The 20,753-nt window shown below is 42.7% G+C and overlaps 1 protein-coding gene across 3 annotated transcripts in view; it reads left to right on the top strand.

Moving 5' to 3' along the window:
• The first annotated feature begins 505 nt into the window (after positions 1 to 505).
• LOC309703471 (NACHT, LRR and PYD domains-containing protein 3-like) overlaps positions 506 to 20,753 on the top strand; it is a 36,181-nt gene continuing 15,933 nt past the window's right edge. For 2 of the 3 annotated variants that reach the window (XR_014275908.1, XM_082528316.1), the window contains exons 1-10: positions 506 to 727; positions 1,270 to 1,374; positions 1,459 to 1,590; positions 2,094 to 2,201; positions 2,577 to 2,629; positions 4,498 to 4,782; positions 5,315 to 7,106; positions 18,596 to 18,769; positions 18,924 to 19,097; positions 19,310 to 19,483. Coding sequence is in view for 2 of the 3 variants with exons in the window: in XM_082528316.1 (XP_082384442.1) it covers positions 1,319 to 1,374; positions 1,459 to 1,590; positions 2,094 to 2,201; positions 2,577 to 2,629; positions 4,498 to 4,782; positions 5,315 to 7,106; positions 18,596 to 18,769; positions 18,924 to 19,097; positions 19,310 to 19,483 (2,948 nt within the window). In the remaining variant the exon portion in view is untranslated. The remainder of the gene's footprint in view (positions 728 to 1,269; positions 1,375 to 1,458; positions 1,591 to 2,093; positions 2,202 to 2,576; positions 2,630 to 4,497; positions 4,783 to 5,314; positions 7,107 to 18,595; positions 18,770 to 18,923; positions 19,098 to 19,309; positions 19,484 to 20,753) is intronic. The other variant, XM_082528317.1, reaches the window with a different exon arrangement.

Below are 20,753 nucleotides of genomic sequence, written 5' to 3'. Positions count from 1 at the left end.
GCTTCCAGTTTGGATTCGGGAGACAGACACTATCTTCAAGATTAGGCTTCAAACTTTCCTTTTTGCTAAAACATATAGTTAGGGCTGGACCAGGTGACCCTGAATCCTCCCTTAGTTATTCTGCAATAGACATAGCCTGCCGGGGGATTCCCATGATGCATTGAGTTTTTCTTTTTCAGTCACCTTTCTCACTCCGTATGTGTTAATAGACCTCTCTGCATTGAATCATATCTGTTATTAACCTCTGTCTCTCTTCCACAGCATGTCTTTATCCTGTCTTCCTTCTCTCACCCCAACCGGTCGCAGCAGAAGGCCCCGCCCCTCCCTGAGCCTGGTTCTGCCGGAGGTTTCTTCCTGTTAAAAGGGAGTTTCCCTTTCCACTGTCGCCAAAGTGCTTGCTCAAAGGGGGTCATGTTTTTTTTTTCTCTTTTTCTCTGTATGTATTATTGTAGGGTCTACCTTACAATATAAACCACATTGAGGGGACTGTTGTGATTTGGCGCTGTATAACTAAAATTGAATTCAACTGAATTGAATTGAATGTTTGTGTTTCAAACAGGAAAACCAGCAGAAATAAATGACAACCTGCCAGAGTTCAGAGAGTTTCTGAGGTGCTCCAGAATCACCTCACCACTCTCTGCGTGTTTCCTTCCTGCTTAGAGTTCACTTTCACTTCCTGAACTTCATGGAGTGGAACTTATTGCTGGTGTGTGTGTTTGAAGATACTGTAAGTTTGCTTTGTTTCCTTCTTTAACAGTTTGTATTTAGGAACTTTATTGTTTTTTCAGCTCATGTTTGATTTATTCACACAACAATATGTGTCTTTTTATTTCCGGTCTCCTACACCAAATTCAACAACCCAGGCAAGCAGAACCCAGCAGCCACTCGCACAAAGACGCCCCCACACCCACCAGAGTTTCCCCTATGCTCACGCTGCAGCAGCTTTGCGCTCACGCAGTTTATCTGCATGAGCAAACTTAATTTTGCTCATTCAGATCACTTTGGCTTTTGATGAAAGAAGCTTGTCAGTAACAGCAGTCACTGTGTATCAGTGAATGTATCATGTGTGCTTCATGGCTTCTTCTAGTGGACTGATAGCAGAAGTAGAGCAGCTGATTGCAGCTTCCTCTGCCTCACACTGCTGTCTGACTGCATTCAGCTGACACTGAGATGAAGCAGGAAAGAAGCAGCTGATATTTGGACAGCACACATGATGGAAATGATCATTTTAGTTGATGTGCACGCGAATTATTCGTGTTTCCTCTTCAGGTGAAGGTAGAAAGTGTGTGTGAGCTGATGTGGATGTGAATTCAGCAGCATGGATCTGTGTGAGGACAGAGAGGAGGGAGTCCCTCCCTCTAAAACCACTCAGAGGTGAGATGACCATCTCTAACTGTCCATGACTCTTCTCCATGTCACAGCTCAGCACTCACATCACTGCTCCATCATTATTCACAGGAACCAACCTGGGCTTGAACTTGGACCTGAACCCGAGCTTGAGCCTGAAACCAGCTGCGTGTGCTTACAGTGCAACTGCATGAAGTTTTTTATTTGTAGATTCACAAAAAGAAGACAGTTATCTAAGAAAAGGTAAGTTTGTGTCACTATTAAATTATCACTACACTTATTGGCAGTTTATATGCAGTGATATGGCTGTTCGATATGACCAAAATCTCATATCCCGATAACGATATATTCTGTGAATCTCGGGCAACTCGACTTGGGTGAAGTGTTTTCAGCTGGGTGTCATATATCTGGAGTTGAGTTTTTTGAAACTATTTATTTTTATACATGAGTTTTAACGGCTGCTATTTTCTTGCTGTGGGGAAAAGCCTGTTTTAATGTTTGAGTCTAAGGTTTACTTTGAGCACTTGACGGCTCTCTTTTGCTTCTCATCTCTAAATTCTCTCCATACTCTTTCATGTGATTGTTGTGTAGGCGGTAGAAGAAAAAAAACAACAATATTTCGCAACACCATGAAACAAACGATAGACATGAAACGATAGATGTTTTAATTCATCATCCGATATATTTCGTCATCGCGCATAGCTCCATGCAGTAAAGAGTTTTATGTTTTTTTTTCTTCTTTTTAGCGTCCATCAGGGACTTAGCACTGAACCCAGCTTTGTGTCCTTAAAGAGTGACTGGTGTGAAAGGTGCTCTAGTGGTTTTGAAAGACAAGAACTGCCTTCTGCAGAGAGGTAAGATGTTAGTAACATGTACTTTTTAACTGATTAACTGTTTATTGCTACCCTAAATATCCTATTTAAATTACAAACACATCAGTCTTATTTAGACATTTTCTTAAAATCCAGACTTTGTTTTTGAAAGAACTGAAATTCCTCTTCTGCTACTTAATAAAAAAAAAAATCCCTCCAAGGTGTTCTAAATGTGTTTCAAAAAATAAAACCTTGAATTGGACTTTATTTTAAATACTGTACTGCCAACACCAGTTTGGGGTGTATATGGCTCATGCACTAAATGTTTGTCACAGTGTCTTCCATCATATTCATTAATTTAGGACAGTAACTTCATTTCTTGTGTAAAAAAGGATCAACTCGTGTTTTTTTTTGTAGAAATATGATAAAAGAGAAGCAGAGGGAACCATCAGCCAAAACAGCATCAGCAGGTAGGATATTGCAAAACTATATGTCTTCAGAGCGGGAGTCAAAAGGAAATTTAATTTTGTATCCAGTAAGGGTCCTAGATAACCCCCCTAGATAATTAAGCCTACCACAGACATGATCAAGAGAGAGAAATATGAAGTCATACCGTGTGCTCCGGCATGGAAGGACAGGCGCCTGCATGGTATGATTTGTACCACCGGCAGATAGAGAAACTGGCCGTCCTACCAATGGCTGGACAAAGCTGGACTGAAAGAAAGCACAGAGGCACTAATCATGAACAAGAACAAGCTCTGAGTACAAGATCCATAGAGGCTGGGGTCTATCACCCGGCAAGACCCCAGGTGTAGGTTGTGTCAAGATGACCCTGAGAGAATCCAGAACATAACAGCAGGGCACAAGATGGTACCAGGCAGGGCATACATGGAACACCATAAACAAGTGGCCAGCAGAGTATACAGAAACATCCGTGCCACATATGGCCTGGAAGTCCAGAGATCAAAATGGGAGATGCTCCCTAGGGTGGTGGAGAATGTCTGAGCTAAGATCCTGTGGGACTTCCCGATATACACGAACAAAATGATGATGGCTAATGTGGTCACAAATTTTAATTCCAACATGATAACCTTATTCCACCTACGATGTGGAGCTCCAAGTTTTTTGTTTGTTTGTTTGTTTTTTATAGATCCAATTTCAATCAGTTAAATCAGTAAAAAAGGACTTCTGGAAAAGAGCAGAATTCTTGGAACACTGTTTAATACACCAAATCGTATGGACAGCAATAAAATAAATACAGAAAACAGCAAGACAACAGATAGCAAAGCAAGCAAAGCAAACCCCGGGGTGTAGAGTCTTAGGCAAAGACAGCAGAGCCACACAGAGACAGACAGAAAAAAGCAGAGAACCGGAGTGTCCTCTGGCGCAGTATTATAGGGACCAGTAACCCGACCCGCTGGTGCTGAGCATCTTTCCACTTGTCTTCCAGCCAAAAACAGCAGGTGCAGGCTCAGGTACGGCCAGGGACAGAGTCAAGACTATGGCTAAGGGTCATCCGCAGATGGGTAACCTTGATTAACCCTTTGCTTTGGCTTATCAAAATAGGTCACGGCACATTCAAAAGTTAACACAGCAAGGGGCATAATCTTATGATATACATGTGAATACTTGGACTAAATATCAAATATATTGGGTAAATGCTTTAACATACTGATAAATACCCCAGTGTAGTTTTATAGTGTGTGTGTATACATGATTATATAATCCTTAAGGAGATTTTATTGTATTGTGTTCATTACTGACTGTAGACAGATGATAGTTTTGCTACATCAGAGCAAAATATCTTATGTTTATTGCAGATGTGTGGTACAGACATCACTCAAAAATTCCACTACACTAACCAACCAGATATAGTGGTACTAGACAAGCAGAACAAGAGGGCCGTAGTCATAGATGTAGCGATACCGAATGACAGCAACATCAGGAATAAGGAACATTAGAAGCTGGAGGAGTACCAAGGGCTCAGAGAAGAGCTCCTGGAGATGTGGAGGGTGAGGGTAACAGTGGTCCCAGTGGTAATCTGAGCACTAGGTGCAGTGACTCCCCAGCTAGGAGAGTGGCTCCAGCAGATCACAGGAAAAAAATTGGAGATGTCTTTCGAGAAGAGCGCAGTCCTAGGAACAGTTAAGATACTGCACAGGACCCTCAAGCTCCCAGCCCTGTGGTAGAGGACCTGAGCTTCAAGGTCTAGACCACCCACATGGGCAAATGGGGAATTTTTAATGTCTCTGTTGCATCATGTCTTAATTATTCTTTGGCACTGATTATTAAAAGAGTGAGTGAGATGTACATTTATAGCTCTTTCTTGTTCCTGTAGAGGAGGAGCTTGCCAGGGTACGGACAACCTTTGTGTGGAGGGTCTCACCAGAAATTCTTATACAGCTGCTTGAGGCCCTTGTAACAGAAAGTGTCTTCAATGATTTGGAGAAAGAATCGATATTGGAGGGGAACCCTGTTAGAGCTGATAAGGCACGTTGCTTTATTGACACAGTGAGGAAAAAAGGAGACAAAGCATGCAAGATAATGATCAGACACCTTCAGACCATAGATCCTTCTCTCTTCTTTCAACTGCATTTATACTCTGATCCATCTGCTCTGCAAGGTAAGTTCATTTATCTCTAAATGAATGGTCACCTTTCAGCTTGTTGAGGTATAAAAGTGTGAAACCTCAGAATTAATTGTAAGAAACCTAATTCTATAACATATGTTTGGATTTGTTGAAAGGCTGCAAAATATTTTCCAGAGGACATGGAGGTATTTTGATGATTATTATAAACCTATGAAACTACTTAGAAGATCAAATGTGAGCAGCATTTAAATAAACGCCAGTCTTCTTCACTTGGTAAAACCATGGAAACTGATTGCTTTAAAAAAAATGAACATATCATAAGTAAAGTATGTTAGGATTGGGTACATACGAAAAGCTGTAAAGTAATTCATTATTTTGTGGATTTAATGTTTTCAGGAATTATATTTAGGAAATCCCGGAGCCCTTTTTGATGAATTTTGGGTAGAATGAGCATGAAAAAATATAATGAATATAATAAGCAGCAGGCAAAGTTCTTCACATAGCACCCCCAGACCAGGTTTGACTGGATATGTTTTTTTCCTTTTTTAATGTTTTTTTTATTCAGATAGTCTTCAGAATTGTCAGCCTAAACTTAAGTCCAACCTGAAGAAGAAGTTCCAGTGTGTGTTTGAGGGGATCGCTAAAGCAGGAAACCCAACCCTCCTGAATCAGATCTACACAGAGCTCTACATCACAGAGGGAGGGACTGCAGAGGTCAATAATGAACATGAGGTCAGACAGATTGAAACAGCAAACAGGACACCAGACAAACCAGAAACAACAATCAGACAAGAGGACATCTTTAAAGACTCACTTGAAAAACAGGAACTAATCAGAACAGTGCTGACAAAGGGAGTGGCTGGCATTGGGAAAACAGTCTTAACACAGAAATACACCCTGGACTGGGCTGAAGACAAAGCCAACCAGGACATCCAGTTCATATTTCCATTCACTTTCAGAGAGCTGAATGTGCTGAAAGAGGAAAAGTTCAGCTTGGTGGGACTTGTTCATCACTTCTTTACTGAAACCAAAAAAGCAGGAATCTGCAGCTTTGAAGACTTCCAGGTTGTGTTCATCTTTGATGGTCTGGATGAGTGTCGCCCTCCCCTGGACTTCCACAACACTGAGAGTGTGACTGATGTTACAGTGCCCACTGCAGTTAATGTACTTCTCACAAACCTGATCAGGGGGAAACTGCTTCCCTCTGCTCATATCTGGGTAACCACACGACCTGCAGCAGCCAATCAGATCCCCCCTAAGTATGTTCACAGAGTGACAGAGGTCAGAGGGTTCACTGACCCACAGAAGGAGCAGTACTTCAAGAAGAGATTCAAAGATGAGGATCAGGCCAGCAGGATCATCTCCCACATCAAGACATCACGAAGCCTCCACATCATGTGCCACATCCCAGTCTTCTCCTGGATCACTGCTACAGTTTTGGAGGATGTGCTGAAAACCAGAGCGGGAGGACAGCTGCCCAAGACCCTGACTGAGATGTACATCCACTTCCTCGTGGTTCAGGCCAAAGTGAATAAGGTCAAGTATGACGGAGGAGCTGAGACAGATCCACACTGGAGTCCAGAGAGCAGGAAGATGATTGAATCTCTGGGAAAACTGGCTTTTGATCAGCTGCAGAAAGGAAACCTGATCTTCTATGAATCAGACCTGTCAGAGTGTGGCATCGATATCAGAGCAGCCTCAGTGTACTCAGGAGTGTTCACACAGATCTTTAAAGAGGAGAGAGGACTGTACCAGAACAAGGTGTTCTGCTTCATCCATCTGAGTGTTCAGGAGTTTCTAGCTGCTCTTCATGTCCATCTGACCTTCATCAAGTCTGGACTCAATCTGCTGGAAGAACGACAAATAATCTTCAAGTCTCAAATAACAGAATCTGCAGAGAAACACTTCTACCAGAGTGCTGTTAATGAGGCCTTACAGAGTCCTAATGGACACCTGGACTTGTTGCTCCGCTTCCTCCTGGGATTTTCACTGCAGCCCAATCAGACTCTGCTACGAGGCCTGCTGAAACAGAAAGGAAGTAGCTTACAGACTAATCAGGACACTGCACTGTACATCAAGGAGAAAATCACTGAGAATCTGTCTGTAGAGAAAAGCATCAATCTGTTCCACTGTCTGAATGAACTGAATGATCATTCTCTAGTGGAGGAGATCCAACAATCCCTGAGATCAGGAAGTCTCTCCACAGATAAACTGTCTCCTGCTCAGTGGTCAGCTCTGGTCTTCATCTTACTGTCATCAGAAAAAGATCTGAATGTGTTTGACCTGAAGAAATACTCTGCTTCAGAGGAGGCTCTTCTGAGGCTGCTGCCAGTGGCCAAAGCCTCCAACAAAGCTCTGTGAGTACGTTTGTACTCATTTCTATTTTTACATAAACATTGTAATGATTTCGGCCCCCTTTAAAAAATATGTTCAAGGTTCTTTATTTGGCACATGCATAGTTATATAACACACAGTGAAATGTAGCCTGACACGCTCCTCGACATGTGCAAAAATGTGTGTGTGTGTGTGTGTGGGGGGGGGGGGGGGGGGGGTAGAGGAAGAACACTGAACACTATATATATATATATATATATATATATATATATGTATATACAGTGCAGTGGGGCAAAAAAGTATTTAGTCAGCCACCGATTGTGCAAGTTCCCACACTTAAAATGATGACAGAGGTCAGTAATTTGCACCAGAGGTACACTTCAACTGTGAGAGACAGAATGTGAAAAAAAAAATCCATGAATCCACATGGTAGGATTTGTAAAGAATTTATTCGTAAATCAGGGTGGAAAATAAGATTTGGTCAATAACAAAAATACAACTCAATACTTTGTAATATAACCTTTGTTGGCAATAACAGAGGTCAAACGTTTACTATAGGTCTTTACCAGGTTTGCACACACAGTAGCTGGTATTTTGGCCCATTCCTCCATGCAGATCTTCTCGAGAGCAGTGATGTTTTGGGGCTGTCGCTGAGCAACACGGACTTTCAACTCCCGCCACAGATTTTCTATGGGGTTGAGGTCTGGAGACTGGCTAGGCCACTCCAGGACTTTCAAATGCTTCTTACGGAGCCACTCCTTTGTTGCCCGGGCGGTGTGTTTTGGATCATTGTCATGTTGGAAGACCCAGCCTCGTTTCATCTTCAAAGTTGTCACTGATGGAAGGAGGTTTTGGCTCAAAATCTCACGATACATGGCCCCATTCATTCTGTCCTTAACACGGATCAGTCGTCCTGTCCCCTTGGCAGAAAAACAGCCCCATAGCATGATGTTTCCACCCCCATGCTTCACAGTAGGTATAGTGCTCTTGGGATGCAACTCAGTATTCTTCTTCCTCCAAACACGACGAGTTGAGTTTATACCAAAAAGTTCTACTTTGGTTTCATCTGACCACATGACATTCTCCCAATCCTCTGCTGTATCATCCATGTGCTCTCTGGCAAACTTCAGACGGGCCTGGACATGCACTGGCTTCAGCAGCGGAACACGTCTGGCACTGCGGGATTTGATTCCCTGCCGTTGTAGTGTGTTACTGATGGTGACCTTTGTTACTTTGGTCCCAGCTCTCTGCAGGTCATTCACCAGGTCCCCCCGTGTGGTTCTGGGATCTTTGCTCACCGTTCTCATGATCATTTTGACCCCACGGGATGAGATCTTGCGTGGAGCCCCAGATCGAGGGAGATTATCAGTGGTCTTGTATGTCTTCCATTTTCTGATGATTGCTCCCACAGTTGATTTTTTCACACCAAGCTGCTTGCCTATTGTAGATTCACTCTTCCCAGTCTGGTGCAGGTCTACAATACTTTTCCTGGTGTCCTTCGAAAGCTCTTTGGTCTTGGCCATGGCGGAGTTTGGAGTCTGACTGTTTGAGGCTGTGGACAGGTGTCTTTTATACAGATGATGAGTTCAAACAGGTGCCATTCATACAGGTAACGAGTGGGGGACAGAAAAGCGTCTTACAGAAGACGTTACAGGTCTGTGAGAGCCAGAGATTTTCCTTGTTTGAGGTGACCAAATACTTATTTTCCACCCTAATTTATGAATAAATTCTTTACAAATCCTACCATGTGAATTCATGGATTTTTTTTTCACATTCTGTCTCTCACAGTTGAAGTGTACCTCTGGTGCAAATTACTGACCTCTGTCATCATTTTAAGTGGGGGAACTTGCACAATCGGTGGCTGACTAAATACTTTTTTGCCCCACTGTATATATATATATATATTAGTATATACATTGGGTGAGTGTGCAGTAGTAGCAGCAAGCAGGTGAATTCTTTACATTAAAATGAATAGACATCTGACTATTTTACAGGATAGACAATATAAACATATTTAAAATTAAAGGAATTTGAAATGTACATTGTGCCTTGGTTTAGAGTGTCTGGAAGAGAGTCCTGTCTCAGTCAGTTATAGATGATGTGAGAGGGCGGGTGTGTGTTTTTAGGGCCCAGATGGCTTGGGGATAGAAGCTCCTCTTGAGTCTCTCTGTCCTTGCCCGGAAGATGCGGAACCTTCTACCAGATTGCAGAAGTTGGAACAGTTTGTTGCCAGGATGGGACGGGTCCTTCAGTATCTGCGCTGCTCTAGTCCGGCATCTCCTGGTGTAGGTGTCCTGAAGCGGGGGGGGGGAGCAATCCTGCAGCAGCGTTCTGCTGTACGGATCACTCTCTGGAGAGCTTTTTGGTCCTTTACACAGCTGTTCCCGAACCACGATGTCATGTTCTGTGTGAGGATGCTTTCCACAGCGCCTGTATAGAAAATCCTGAGGATCTTTGGAGAGACCCTGAACTTCCTCAGTTGTCGTAGGTGATACAGGCGCAGCCTAGCCTGTATATAATGGATATAAACCGCAGCACTGTGGCGGGACGTCATCTGTGATGCCACTGCAGGTGTTATGGATGCACCTGCGCAGCATGTACAAGAAGAAAGAAAGAGTACTTTATTGGTCCCCGTGGGGAAAATTGCTCTCTGCATTTAACCCATTCACTCAGTGAAGCAGTGGGCAGCCATTGGGCGCCCGGGGAGCAGTGTGTGGGGACGGTACCTTGCTCAGGGGTACCTCAGGGTAGCTGTTCAGGGGAATCGAACCCCCGACCTTCCGATCATGGGGCCACCACTCTACCTACTGAGCTATCCCTGCCCCCAACATCTCGGTGGCATAAAAAGCTGTTCCTCCCTTTGATTGCGTTCTTGTTGTTGTGTACGTGTGGCTGGCAGGAAGAGAGCTGCAGCCGAGAAGTCATCCAAGCAAGCATCCTTGTGTGTAAATAGCTTGTGTAAATAAAGCATGGTGCAAAGCATGGAAATGTCAGTGGGTCTGTTGTGGTATACGACAGACCCACTGATATACTCAGTCAGGTGTATCATACCTTTAATGTGTCACAGCAGCAGAAAGTATTAGGATTTCTGAGACATTTGTATATGCAGTTGTTATCAAAGTACAGATCCACTTTGGGTAGGTTTTAAACTATGACACATCATTTACATTGCTGAAATCAACACTGAACTGTATAGACCTGTGTCTGTGAAGGTTCTCAGTCATCCAGGTCATCGTAGACTAAGGAGCTTGCAAAGAAAAGTGTCTGGACTTCTTTGAGTTGCTTGAAGACTTTTCACCTCTCATCCAAGAAGCTTCCTCAGTTATAAGGGTCAATTGGTGGGGAGTCCCAGATTTAAACCCACTGGGAGTTTTCCCCCAAAGGGGGACAAAGGACCCCCTGATGATCCTCTACCTAATCACATGAGCCAATTTGTGAAAGTGGGTGTGGGACCTAATCAGCCAGGGTTTTGGGTGAGCTCACTGTGAAACCTGGCCCCACCCTATCATGTGATTTCCTGAGGTCAGATGGCTGAGTAAGTAAATTCTCTCGTGACAACCTTCTCAAACTGTATATCTTGACTCTCAGGTCCAGAATTTGCACTGCACTTTTCTACCAAACAGAATCTCAAAGGGAGAAAATGCAGTGGAGGCCTGCGGCACCTCATGTCCTGCAAAAAACAAAGGGTCCAACCAGTGATTCAAATTGCGTTCATCCTCATGAATGAACTTACAAATCAAACTTACAATCAATTTTAATCAACTTTTCTTTGCAAACTCCTTTGACAATCAACTTTAAAGTTTTTTTTTAAGCTGCCCCACGAGTCTGGGGGTGGTAGACGCTGGTCTGAACAGATTAATGCCCAGCCATTTGTAAGACACACACCATTGGCGCTCAGCTATACAGATGTCCAATCATTCACTAGCTGGGCCAGCATCCTCATTTTAGGTTTTGATAGCGTTTTAGTTGGTAAAGCTCAGACAGAATTGAGCTGCGGCTTGGGGAAAGCCTCGAAGGAGACTGGTGGCTGCTCCCGGTCCTGGCAGATCCCCAAAGAAGGCATTCCCTAGGGCAGTAAAAACTCTGCATTATGAAGGTTAAAGACCTTTGAAGTAATTCAGTTTTCAGTGACAGATGCTTTAAGACACTACGATAATATCTAGAGGAAAAACCCAACAATCGTATAACCACCTATAAACAAGCACTTTGGCGACAATTTACTTTGGGTAAGGTAGCGATAACTATCGTGCCGATTTCTGAAATGAACAGAAGTGATGGTAAGCAGCTTTGGAAGAAGCTGGCATCCCGGTGCCAAAGCTTGCAGCTGTATTTGCATAGGACAGATAGAGGAAGAGAAACTGGCATCCTGGTTCCAAAAGCATGCTGCTGCATTTTGCCAATGGGGGATACAGGAAAGGGAAACTGGCGACTCATTCATAGAAAAGTTTGCTGCTATGATTGTTACAGTTACCGTTTAAAAAGGTGACATTTAGAATACAGTTACTTTGTTGAAATAAATGGATTACACGGCGGTACTTCCCTGTTTCATTTTGTCGCGGGTCAGGACTGTTTGGGTTTTGTTTGACAGCTATGTTCTGTTGTTCCAGGCGGCAGCGTTACGGTTGCCATGGTTACAGGGTGACGCTCTCTCTCTCTCTCTCTCTCTCTCTCTGCGTGTTTCCTGGGTGAGAGAGCGCTTTTTTGTTGTTGTTGTGCTAAGCTAAAAGGCAGAATGCTACATGCATAGCTCTAAAGAATGTAGCATCATGGGCAGTGTAGTCCGTGCTGCAGGGAAAATGGACTGCCATACCCGTTATGTGTCTGTGAGCGAGGGAGGGAGAAAAAGGAAAAGTACGAGTTGTCACCGAGCAAAAACGGGAGCTGGAAGCATGTAAATACACTCAACAAAAATATAAACGCAACACCTTTGTTACTGCTCCCATTCCCCATGGGATGGACGTAGAGACCTAAAATTCATTCCAGATACACAATATAACCATCCCTCCCAAACAGTGGTCACAAATCAGTCCAAATGTGTGGTAGTGGGCACATCTGCTATATTGAGATAATCCATCCCACCTCACAGGTGTGCCACATCAGGATGCTGATCTGACATCATGAGTAGTGCACAGGTGTACCTCAGACTGCCCACAACAAAAGGCCACCCTGGAATGTGCAGTTTTGTCTCACAGCAAAATGCCACAGATGCCACAAGCAATGAGGGAGCGTGCAATTGGCATGCTGACAGCAGGAATGTCAACCAGATCTGTCGCCCGTGCATTGAATGTTCATTTCTCAACCATAAGCCGTCTCCATAGGCGTTTCAGAGAATATGGCAGCACATCCAACCGGCCTCACAACCGCAGACCTCGTGTAACCACACCAGCCCAGGACCTCCACATCCAGCAGGTTCACCTCCAAGATCGTCTGAGACCAGCCACCCAGACAGCTGCTGGAACAATTGGCTTGCACAACCAAACAATTTCTGCACAAACTGTCAGAAACCGTCTCAGGGACGCTCAACTGCATGCCCGTCGTCCTCATCGGGGTCTTGACCTGACTCCAGCTCGTCGCCGTAACAGACTTGTGTGGGCAAATGCTCACATTCGATGGCGTCTGGCACGTTGGAGAGGTGTGCACTTCACGGATGAATCATGGTTCACATTGTTCAGGGCAGATGGCAGCTGAGAATGTCCCAGTTCTTGCATGGCCAGCATACTCACCGGACATGTCACCCATTGAGCATGTTCGGGATGTGCTTGACCGGCGTATACGACAGCGTGTACCAGTTCCCACAAATATCCAACAACCTCGCACAGCCATTGAAGTGGAGTGGACCAACATTCCACAGGCCACAATTGACAATCTGATAGATTCCATGCGACGATGTGTTGCACTGCATGAGGCAAATGGTGGTCACATCAGATACTGACCGGTTCTGGGTCCCCAGACCCCCAATAGCGCAAAAAACTGCACATTCCAGGGTGGCCTTTTGTTGTGGGCAGTCTGAGGTACACCTGTGCACTACTCATGATGTCAGATCAGCATCCTGATGTGGCACACCTGTGAGGTGGGATGGATTATCTCAATATAGCAGATGTGCCCACTACCGCACATTTGGAATGATTTGTGACCACTGTTTGGGAGGGATGGTTATATTGTGTATCTGGAATGAATTTTAGGTCTCTACGTCCATCCCATGGGGAATGGGAGCAGTAACAAAGGTGTTGCGTTTATATTTTTGTTGAGTGTATAATAATAACTACAGCAGCCAAGAAGAGTGCCTGACGAGCCCAGTTGTAAGTAAACTATTAAGACTCGACTGTACACTGTGTTCGTGTTTTCCTCCGAAACAATAAGTTCCGTTGGAGCAGCCTTTCAACGCCTCTCTCTGTCTCTCGCAAGCAAAGTTGACCCACACAACAAAGTAAAGCTATTTTTTGGCTACCAGCCCGACACGGAACCCACCGTATTAGCCAGAGGTCCCTTTACTACGGTTCGGAGCTGCAGACCTTCAGTAACAGTAATAAATCACAACAATATTACATTCACGTAGTTGTAAACAGCATGATAATATATTAAGTAATCCAAAGTATTCAGAATACGTTACTGTCATTGAGTAACATAACGGAATACGTTACAGAATACATTTTGGGGCATGTATTCTGTAATACATTTTAAAAGTAACCTTTCCAACACTGGATGTAACCTGTTTGTGTATTACACCTGTCGATGGATTGTGTTCTGGCATGTAAATAAGAGGTAGGAGACAACACTGGATCCTTGGGTTCTATACTGCAACATCTGCAACACATAGAAATACAGGTCTGTGGAGTATGTGTGTCACACACCTGCTAGGGTACCTCTCCTCCAGCCATGGTGAAAGGAGCTGTTTCCTGCAGCCTAATCAATTCCACAATAATATAATAAACCAAATGCAATAAATTGTTTTAAAATATTAACTTAAGCTCTCAAAAAAACAACAAAAGCACAAAATAATAAATATATCACTGTTGAATAGCCAAAAACCACTTGAAGGAAAAAATACACAAAACAATACATCAATCAGACAAGCAAATATAACCCAAAAACCAGGACCCAACATTTTGGTGCTTATAATTCAAACATTAAACTCAAATACAATCATATTAAGAAACGCCATTCAACAGGCAATACAACACTGTACCACAAACACAATCAATGAAAAACCACATTCCCGGAACAAAAAACCATCTCGATACCTGCAACACATAGAAATTCAGGTCTGTGATCTGTGTGTCACGCGCCTGCTAGGACACCTCTCCTGACAGAACACAGTGCATGCCGTTAACAAAATACGGCAGCGATTCCTTTCAGCTCCTGCTAGTGATCAGGCTAACTTAGCATGCAAGTACTACAGCTGCATCCTTGGTCTAAAACTTATTAAAAACTTGTATTAGTGAACTCAGCCTCCTACCAAAATTACACCAAATGAGTCTGTTAACAAGTGACCAAAACGCAGCAGTTCGGGTATATTCAAATTGCAGCTTGAGGCCTTAGGGAACTTTTGTTAGCTCAAAGCAACGTGACAATGGCAATGCTGAAAGGAGCCGTGACCGGGGCACACATGCATGTGCCTACGTTATCACGCAGCACATAACCACACAACACACACAGACATAGGCAGGATGTTTTGGTGAAATTCAGAAGTATTTAACACATATGCTACATTCACCCCCCGAATTTCACCAAAATCACTACACATCTGAATGTTACTACAGAAGAACCTGGCACCTCAATGCCAGAAGGTTTGCTGCTGCTGTTGTGATGATAAATGCAGTGAAACTGGCCACTCATTGACAGGACGCTTGCTGCTTCATTGCAAATCAGGGATACAGAAAGAGGCAGACATCTCGGTGCCGGAAGTTTGGTACTAGAAAATCTTGATGCTGCGTAGCGAATGGGGGATGAAGGAAAACCTGACAGCCCAGTGCAATCCCCCCCCCTCTGGCAAATACGTTGGGTTCCGTGTCGGGCTCATAGCCGAAAACTAGCTTTACTTTGTTGTCTGGGCCAAATTGCTAGCGAGAGAAAGAGAGAGGCATTCCAATGGAACTTATTGTTTCGGAGGAAAACACGAAAAAAGTGTACAGCTGGGTCTTAATAGCTTACTTACAACTGGGCTCGTCAGGCACTCTTTTTGGCTTTAGTGGTTATTATTATATTTGCATGCTTCCAGCTCCCGTTTCTGCTCGGTGACAGCTCATACTTTTCCTTTTTCTCCCTCCTCGCGCTCACAGACACATAACGGGTATGGCAGTCCATTCTCCCTGCAGCATGGACTACACTGCCCATGAAGCTACATTCTTTAGGGCTATGCCTGTAACACTCTGCCTATTGCCTTCATATTAAATCATTTTTGTGAATAATTTTTTTAAATATTTCTTCACGTCATTATGCAGGCCGCAAGTAGAAGTGACATGGGCCGTGAGATTGAGACATAGCTATTAGAGCCTCTTAATGCGTGTTTTCTTTGGGGCGTGGAAACCAAAAATAGAGAGGGCATAGCTGAACATATGAAACAGGAAAATACCACAGTGTAATCCCTTTATTTCAGCAAAGTAACTGTATTCTGAATACCACCTTACCACCTGTAATGGAATACAGTTATTCATATTTTGTATTTTAAATACGTAACGGCAGTACATGTATTCCGTTACTCCCCAACACTGATGGTGTTTAAAGGCAGGTGCGCGAAGATGAGCTTGTCCCTCCTACCTGGTGTTGACAGGTGTGTGGAGCTACGAAGTACGCTGTAGCTTTGCTGTTGGAGTTGCAATTTGCTTCTGCACATAAAACATTTGGATGTGTGGGGACAAGAAGCAGTTGACCCAGGCTACGATCCAGTCTGAATCTTTAGCGAAAGAATATTCTTGGGATATTAGGTACGGTTCTTCAGACATCTTTAGGAGGTTTAGTTGTCTTAAGTTGTTCACTCACAATCTTGTCTTAATTCCTGGAGTCTTGTTCTTCCTTTCTAAAGCATTCTATTTTAGCCAGAAGAATGTTAGTACATCTTCTTATGTTGGTAATCCAAGCTCATACCTTATATCTCATCTTCAGTGCAGAGATCTGATTTTTACATTTATGACGTGGCTCCTGTAATTGTAGAGAAAAAATAAGCCATCAGAAAAACCATCGAGTATGGAGAAAAAACTCAACTGAAATTGTTTCTTCTCAGAAGTAATGTATTATTATAACTGGATTCAGTGGTTCTGGAAGGCTACTGTAACAATCTTTCACACAGAAATACATTTTGCTTCTTGCTTTTCCTTTGGTGTTTTCTGACAGCAATCATTGTTAAATTAATTTGGCATTTCAGATCATCTTGTCTGTGAAGGTTCTCAGTCATCCAGGTCATCGTAGTCAAAGGAGCTTGCAAAGAAAAGTGTCTGGACTTCTTTAAGTTACTTGAAGACGTTTCACCTCTCATCCGAGAAGCTTCTTCAGTTCTAAGGTCAAATGATGGAGAGTCCCAGATATAAACCTAGTGGGAGTAACCCCCCCACAGATGGTTTGAAAGAGGAGTGAAAGAAGCCATCTATGTCCACTGTGAGCGACCATCTTTGAACAGAGGCGGGTGTTTACGACACCAACTCTCTGCCATCTATAATCCAGTTTTGAGATCCCTTCCCAGACGCCTTAACGCCCACTCACATCCTGGACCATCTGATCTCAGGAATTCGCATGATAAGGTGGGGCCAGGTTTCACAATGAACTCACCCGAAACTCCACACCCAGTTTCACACCTTGGCTCAGGCGATTAGAGGATCATCAGGGGGTCCTTTTGTCCCTCTGTGGGGGGTTACTCCCACTAGGTTTATATCTGGGACTCTCCACCATTTGACCTTAGAACTGAAGAAGCTTCTCGGGTGAGAGGTGAAACGTCTTCAAGTAACTTAAAGAAGTCCAGACGCTTTTCTTTGCAAGCTCCTTTGACTTCAGATCATCTTCTTCAAATGCACCTTTTAACTGGGGGGCTCTTTTATATCATTAATGTTTGTAATCCAGCATTATATATTATGTTAAATAGGTAATGAGTAGAGCAGGGCGATATGACCAAAAATATTTATTATGATATACATTTGAAAATTTGTGATAATGATATAACTGACGATATAATTGACACTAGACAAATACTTTACAACTCCACAACTTTATTAGTGCAAAAAAAAAAAAATCAATGTATTTTCACTTAAACAAGCAGCTGTTTATTATGTGCATTAAAGTTATATAAAAATTTAACAGTGCAAATGTAAATTCCTTGCTGACAGTTTAACAAAAAGGCATTTCTAGTGGAAAATGGCTATATCCTCTACATAACCATGTATAATATCCACAAAACTTATATACACACAATACGGTAGTGGTGGGCGGATCGATCCAAATATCGATAGTACCGATACCAAGTCGGCATCGGTATTGGATTGATACTAGCCTAGTGAGATTGATTATTTACTTTGAGTTCTGCTCGTTTTCGGCAAAGACGAAACAGCCACGTCGCTGGACTTGCCGCTCCTGTGAATTTGTTTACATATTAATTATATTTTTACCAGTTTTTGTTGTTGAGAATTTTAATTGTAATTTTTGTATTATAGTTTATCAACAGTATGTGTTTTAATTTATTTTACTGGTTTGCGTGCACTTAGGATTTTTCAAAAAAAAAAAAAGATCGCCACCACGCCAGACCCAATGGCATTTTCATGCTTCGTAGCATCATTTATTCTTAAAATAATCGTTTCTGTAACAGTAAATTCAACGGCTGCAGCTCTCCCACTGCCAGCCGTACACATCACCACCACCAAAACTGCAGCGGCATCACAGCATCTGCCATGTGTGTATGAAAACAAAGGCACTGCGCATGCGTGTTTTACCCATATTCTATCGCGATATTTCATTTTCTTATCGTTGCCCATCGTTATACCGGTATTACCGTGAACGGTATGATATTGCCCAGCCCTAGTAATGAGTGTAATAATGTGAAAACAAAGATGTATCTTGCTGTAATTTTTGATGGTGTGGATTTCCACTATCATATTCCAGAACCGGGTTCTGTAATTTATGCATCAGCATGAGACGACTTTATTTTCAATCATGATCAAAGTTTGTTTTCAGAAGTAGAAGCTAAAGGGGTGCTGTTCTTAAGGACCGAGTGCTGCCCTTCAGCAGATGTCCTGAAACTGGCCAGTCTAGTCTGGCAAGGCTAGTGACATTAAAAGGAAAGAAGCTCAAGTTGCTTGCTTCATATAGAGAATTAAATGAGAGAAATGGTCCAAGACGGGACAAATAGGACTTATTTTGGCCTGAATATACACAGATATTAAAATCTTCCCTGTTTTCCTTTTAGATATGTTGGTATAATTGTGTTATTTTATAATGTTTTTATGTTGGTATAATTGTGTTATTTTATAATGTTTTTATTTTTTCCAGACACAATTTTTAAGTTTATTTATTTTTGTTTGTTTGCTTTTAGATTGAGCAGCTGTAACCTCTCAGGTAGAGTCTGTGAAGATTTGTTGTCAGTTCTCAGCTCCCAGTCATCTAGTCTGAGAGAGATGGACCTGAGTACCAACAGCCTGAAAGATTCAGGAGTAATAAAGCTGTCTGCTGCAGTGGATAGTCGACACTCTAAACTCGAAATTCTCAGGTCAGATCAAGTGCTTGTTGTAGTTTCTTATTATTTTTCATTATTTATAAAATTTCAAGACAACCTGTTAAACAAAAGGCAATAAAAATTATTTAAAATTTTAGATTAATCATTGCTAATTATTGATTTTTCATGTTTTTTTTTTAATTTCCAGACTGAGTGTGTGTAACCTCCCCAAGAAATGCTGTGAATCTTTGTCTTCAGTTCTCAGCTCTCAATCTTCAAGTCTGAAAGAGCTGGACCTGAGTATCAACCACCTGCAGGATCCAGGACTGCAACTTCTATCTACTGGACTGCAAAGTCTAAATTGTAAACTGAATACGCTGAGGTCAGGTTGAGGTCAAATTATATTTGTTTGTTTAATTAACAAATCAAATATCTAGCCAATAAATGTCAAGCCCATCTATATGTTGTTTTATCAAAGTAGGGCATTAAAGAATTCTGAAAAAAAGAATATCGCTTAATCTAATAGTTCCTCACCGCACCCTTGTTACAATTTAACAAGGGCATTTCTTTTAATGGTCATATTATTTTTTTCAGACTAAGTCAATGCACCTTCTCAGAGAGAAGCTCTGAAGCTCTTTCCTTGGTTATCAGCTCCCAATCCTCTAGCCTGAGAGAGTTGGACCTGAGTAACTCTGACCTGCAGGATTCAGGAGTGAAGCATTTATTTGTTGGACTGGAAAGTCTAAACTGTAAACTGGAAATTCTCAGGTCAGTTTAAAAATTTTCCATCAAAGATCATTGAACACATTATGTTTATAACTGAATCAATAGATCATCTTTATAGAAGATGGATCGTCAGCTTTGCCTTTGGATGGATTATTACCTTCTAAATTACTGTCTTATATTTTTTCATGGTGGAACTTTTTCATAATTTCTTCTGCTCTTTTTGAAATTTAGTGCAGTTTTGCTTCCATAACATACCAAGTTCCTAAGAAAATGTTGGAATGATATGTTTAAGTGTTGGTTACTGTCCATGTTTCTTTATATTATTGAGACTATGTGGAGTGTAAATGAAATAAGGACCTAGTTTTAGTAAAACTAAAAGTGACTCATTTATTTGGCTGGAAGAAGGTGTGATAGAGGGACCCAAATGCACACAGTGTTGCAATGCAAGTCAATGTTTTGTTCAGAGATTTTCAGTGTTCAACTTTTCAACTGTCATCTCAGCCCAGTACCACACACTCTTCTTCCTCTGGAACAGCAGCAACTGGAATAGGGAAGACATGTTTACTGTGATGGATATCCGCTGTGCCAGCCAGCTTTCCCTGGCACTGTCCCCTGAACCCGCTGCTTCACCACTCCCATGCAGCCACAGCAGGCGATTTAAAACATAAACTACAAAGAGAGAAACTGAAAACTACAAACTTATTGAAAACTGAAAACATGCTAGGCCTGAAAACACTGCCTATGGGAAACACTGGGTCAGGGAGAACAGAACTCCCACAAAATACCCTAACCCTAACCCCTAACCCTATCCTTCAAGCCCAGTCCTCTACCAGAGGCCTGGGAGCTTGCGGGTTCTACACAGTATCTTAGCTGTTCCTTGGACTGTGTTCTTCTCGACAGATATCTCCAATTTTGTTGCTGGTATCTCCACTTCCTAGTGCTCCGATTACTACTGGCCTGCTAGAATCTTGGACCCTTGTCTCAGGGGCATCTTTACACAGCCTGCACCTGGGATCTTGCCTAGTGTGACAGACCCCAGCCTCTATGGATCTTGTACTCAGAGCTTGTTCCTGTGCTGCCATGATTAGTGCCTCTGTGCTGTCTTTCAGTCCAGCTTTATCTAGCCACTGTTAGGATTTCTGGATGTCTGTCAGTTCCTCTATCTGCCCATGGTAAATACCATATCATACAGGCGCCTGTAGTTCCATGATGGTTCTTCCTCTTCCTCCTCTTTCTTGAGTTTCTGATAGAGTTGGATGTCTCGAGACCACTTTTACGTGGTCTTGGTCTCGTCTTGGTCTCGACGGACTTT

The sequence above is a fragment of the Aulonocara stuartgranti genome (assembly GCF_965226115.1).
Source record: "Aulonocara stuartgranti genome assembly, chromosome: 3".
Taxonomy (NCBI): Eukaryota; Metazoa; Chordata; class Actinopteri; order Cichliformes; family Cichlidae; genus Aulonocara; species Aulonocara stuartgranti.
The sequence above is the reverse complement of the archived record's forward strand: the minus strand, read 5'-3'. Positions and strand labels throughout refer to the sequence as shown.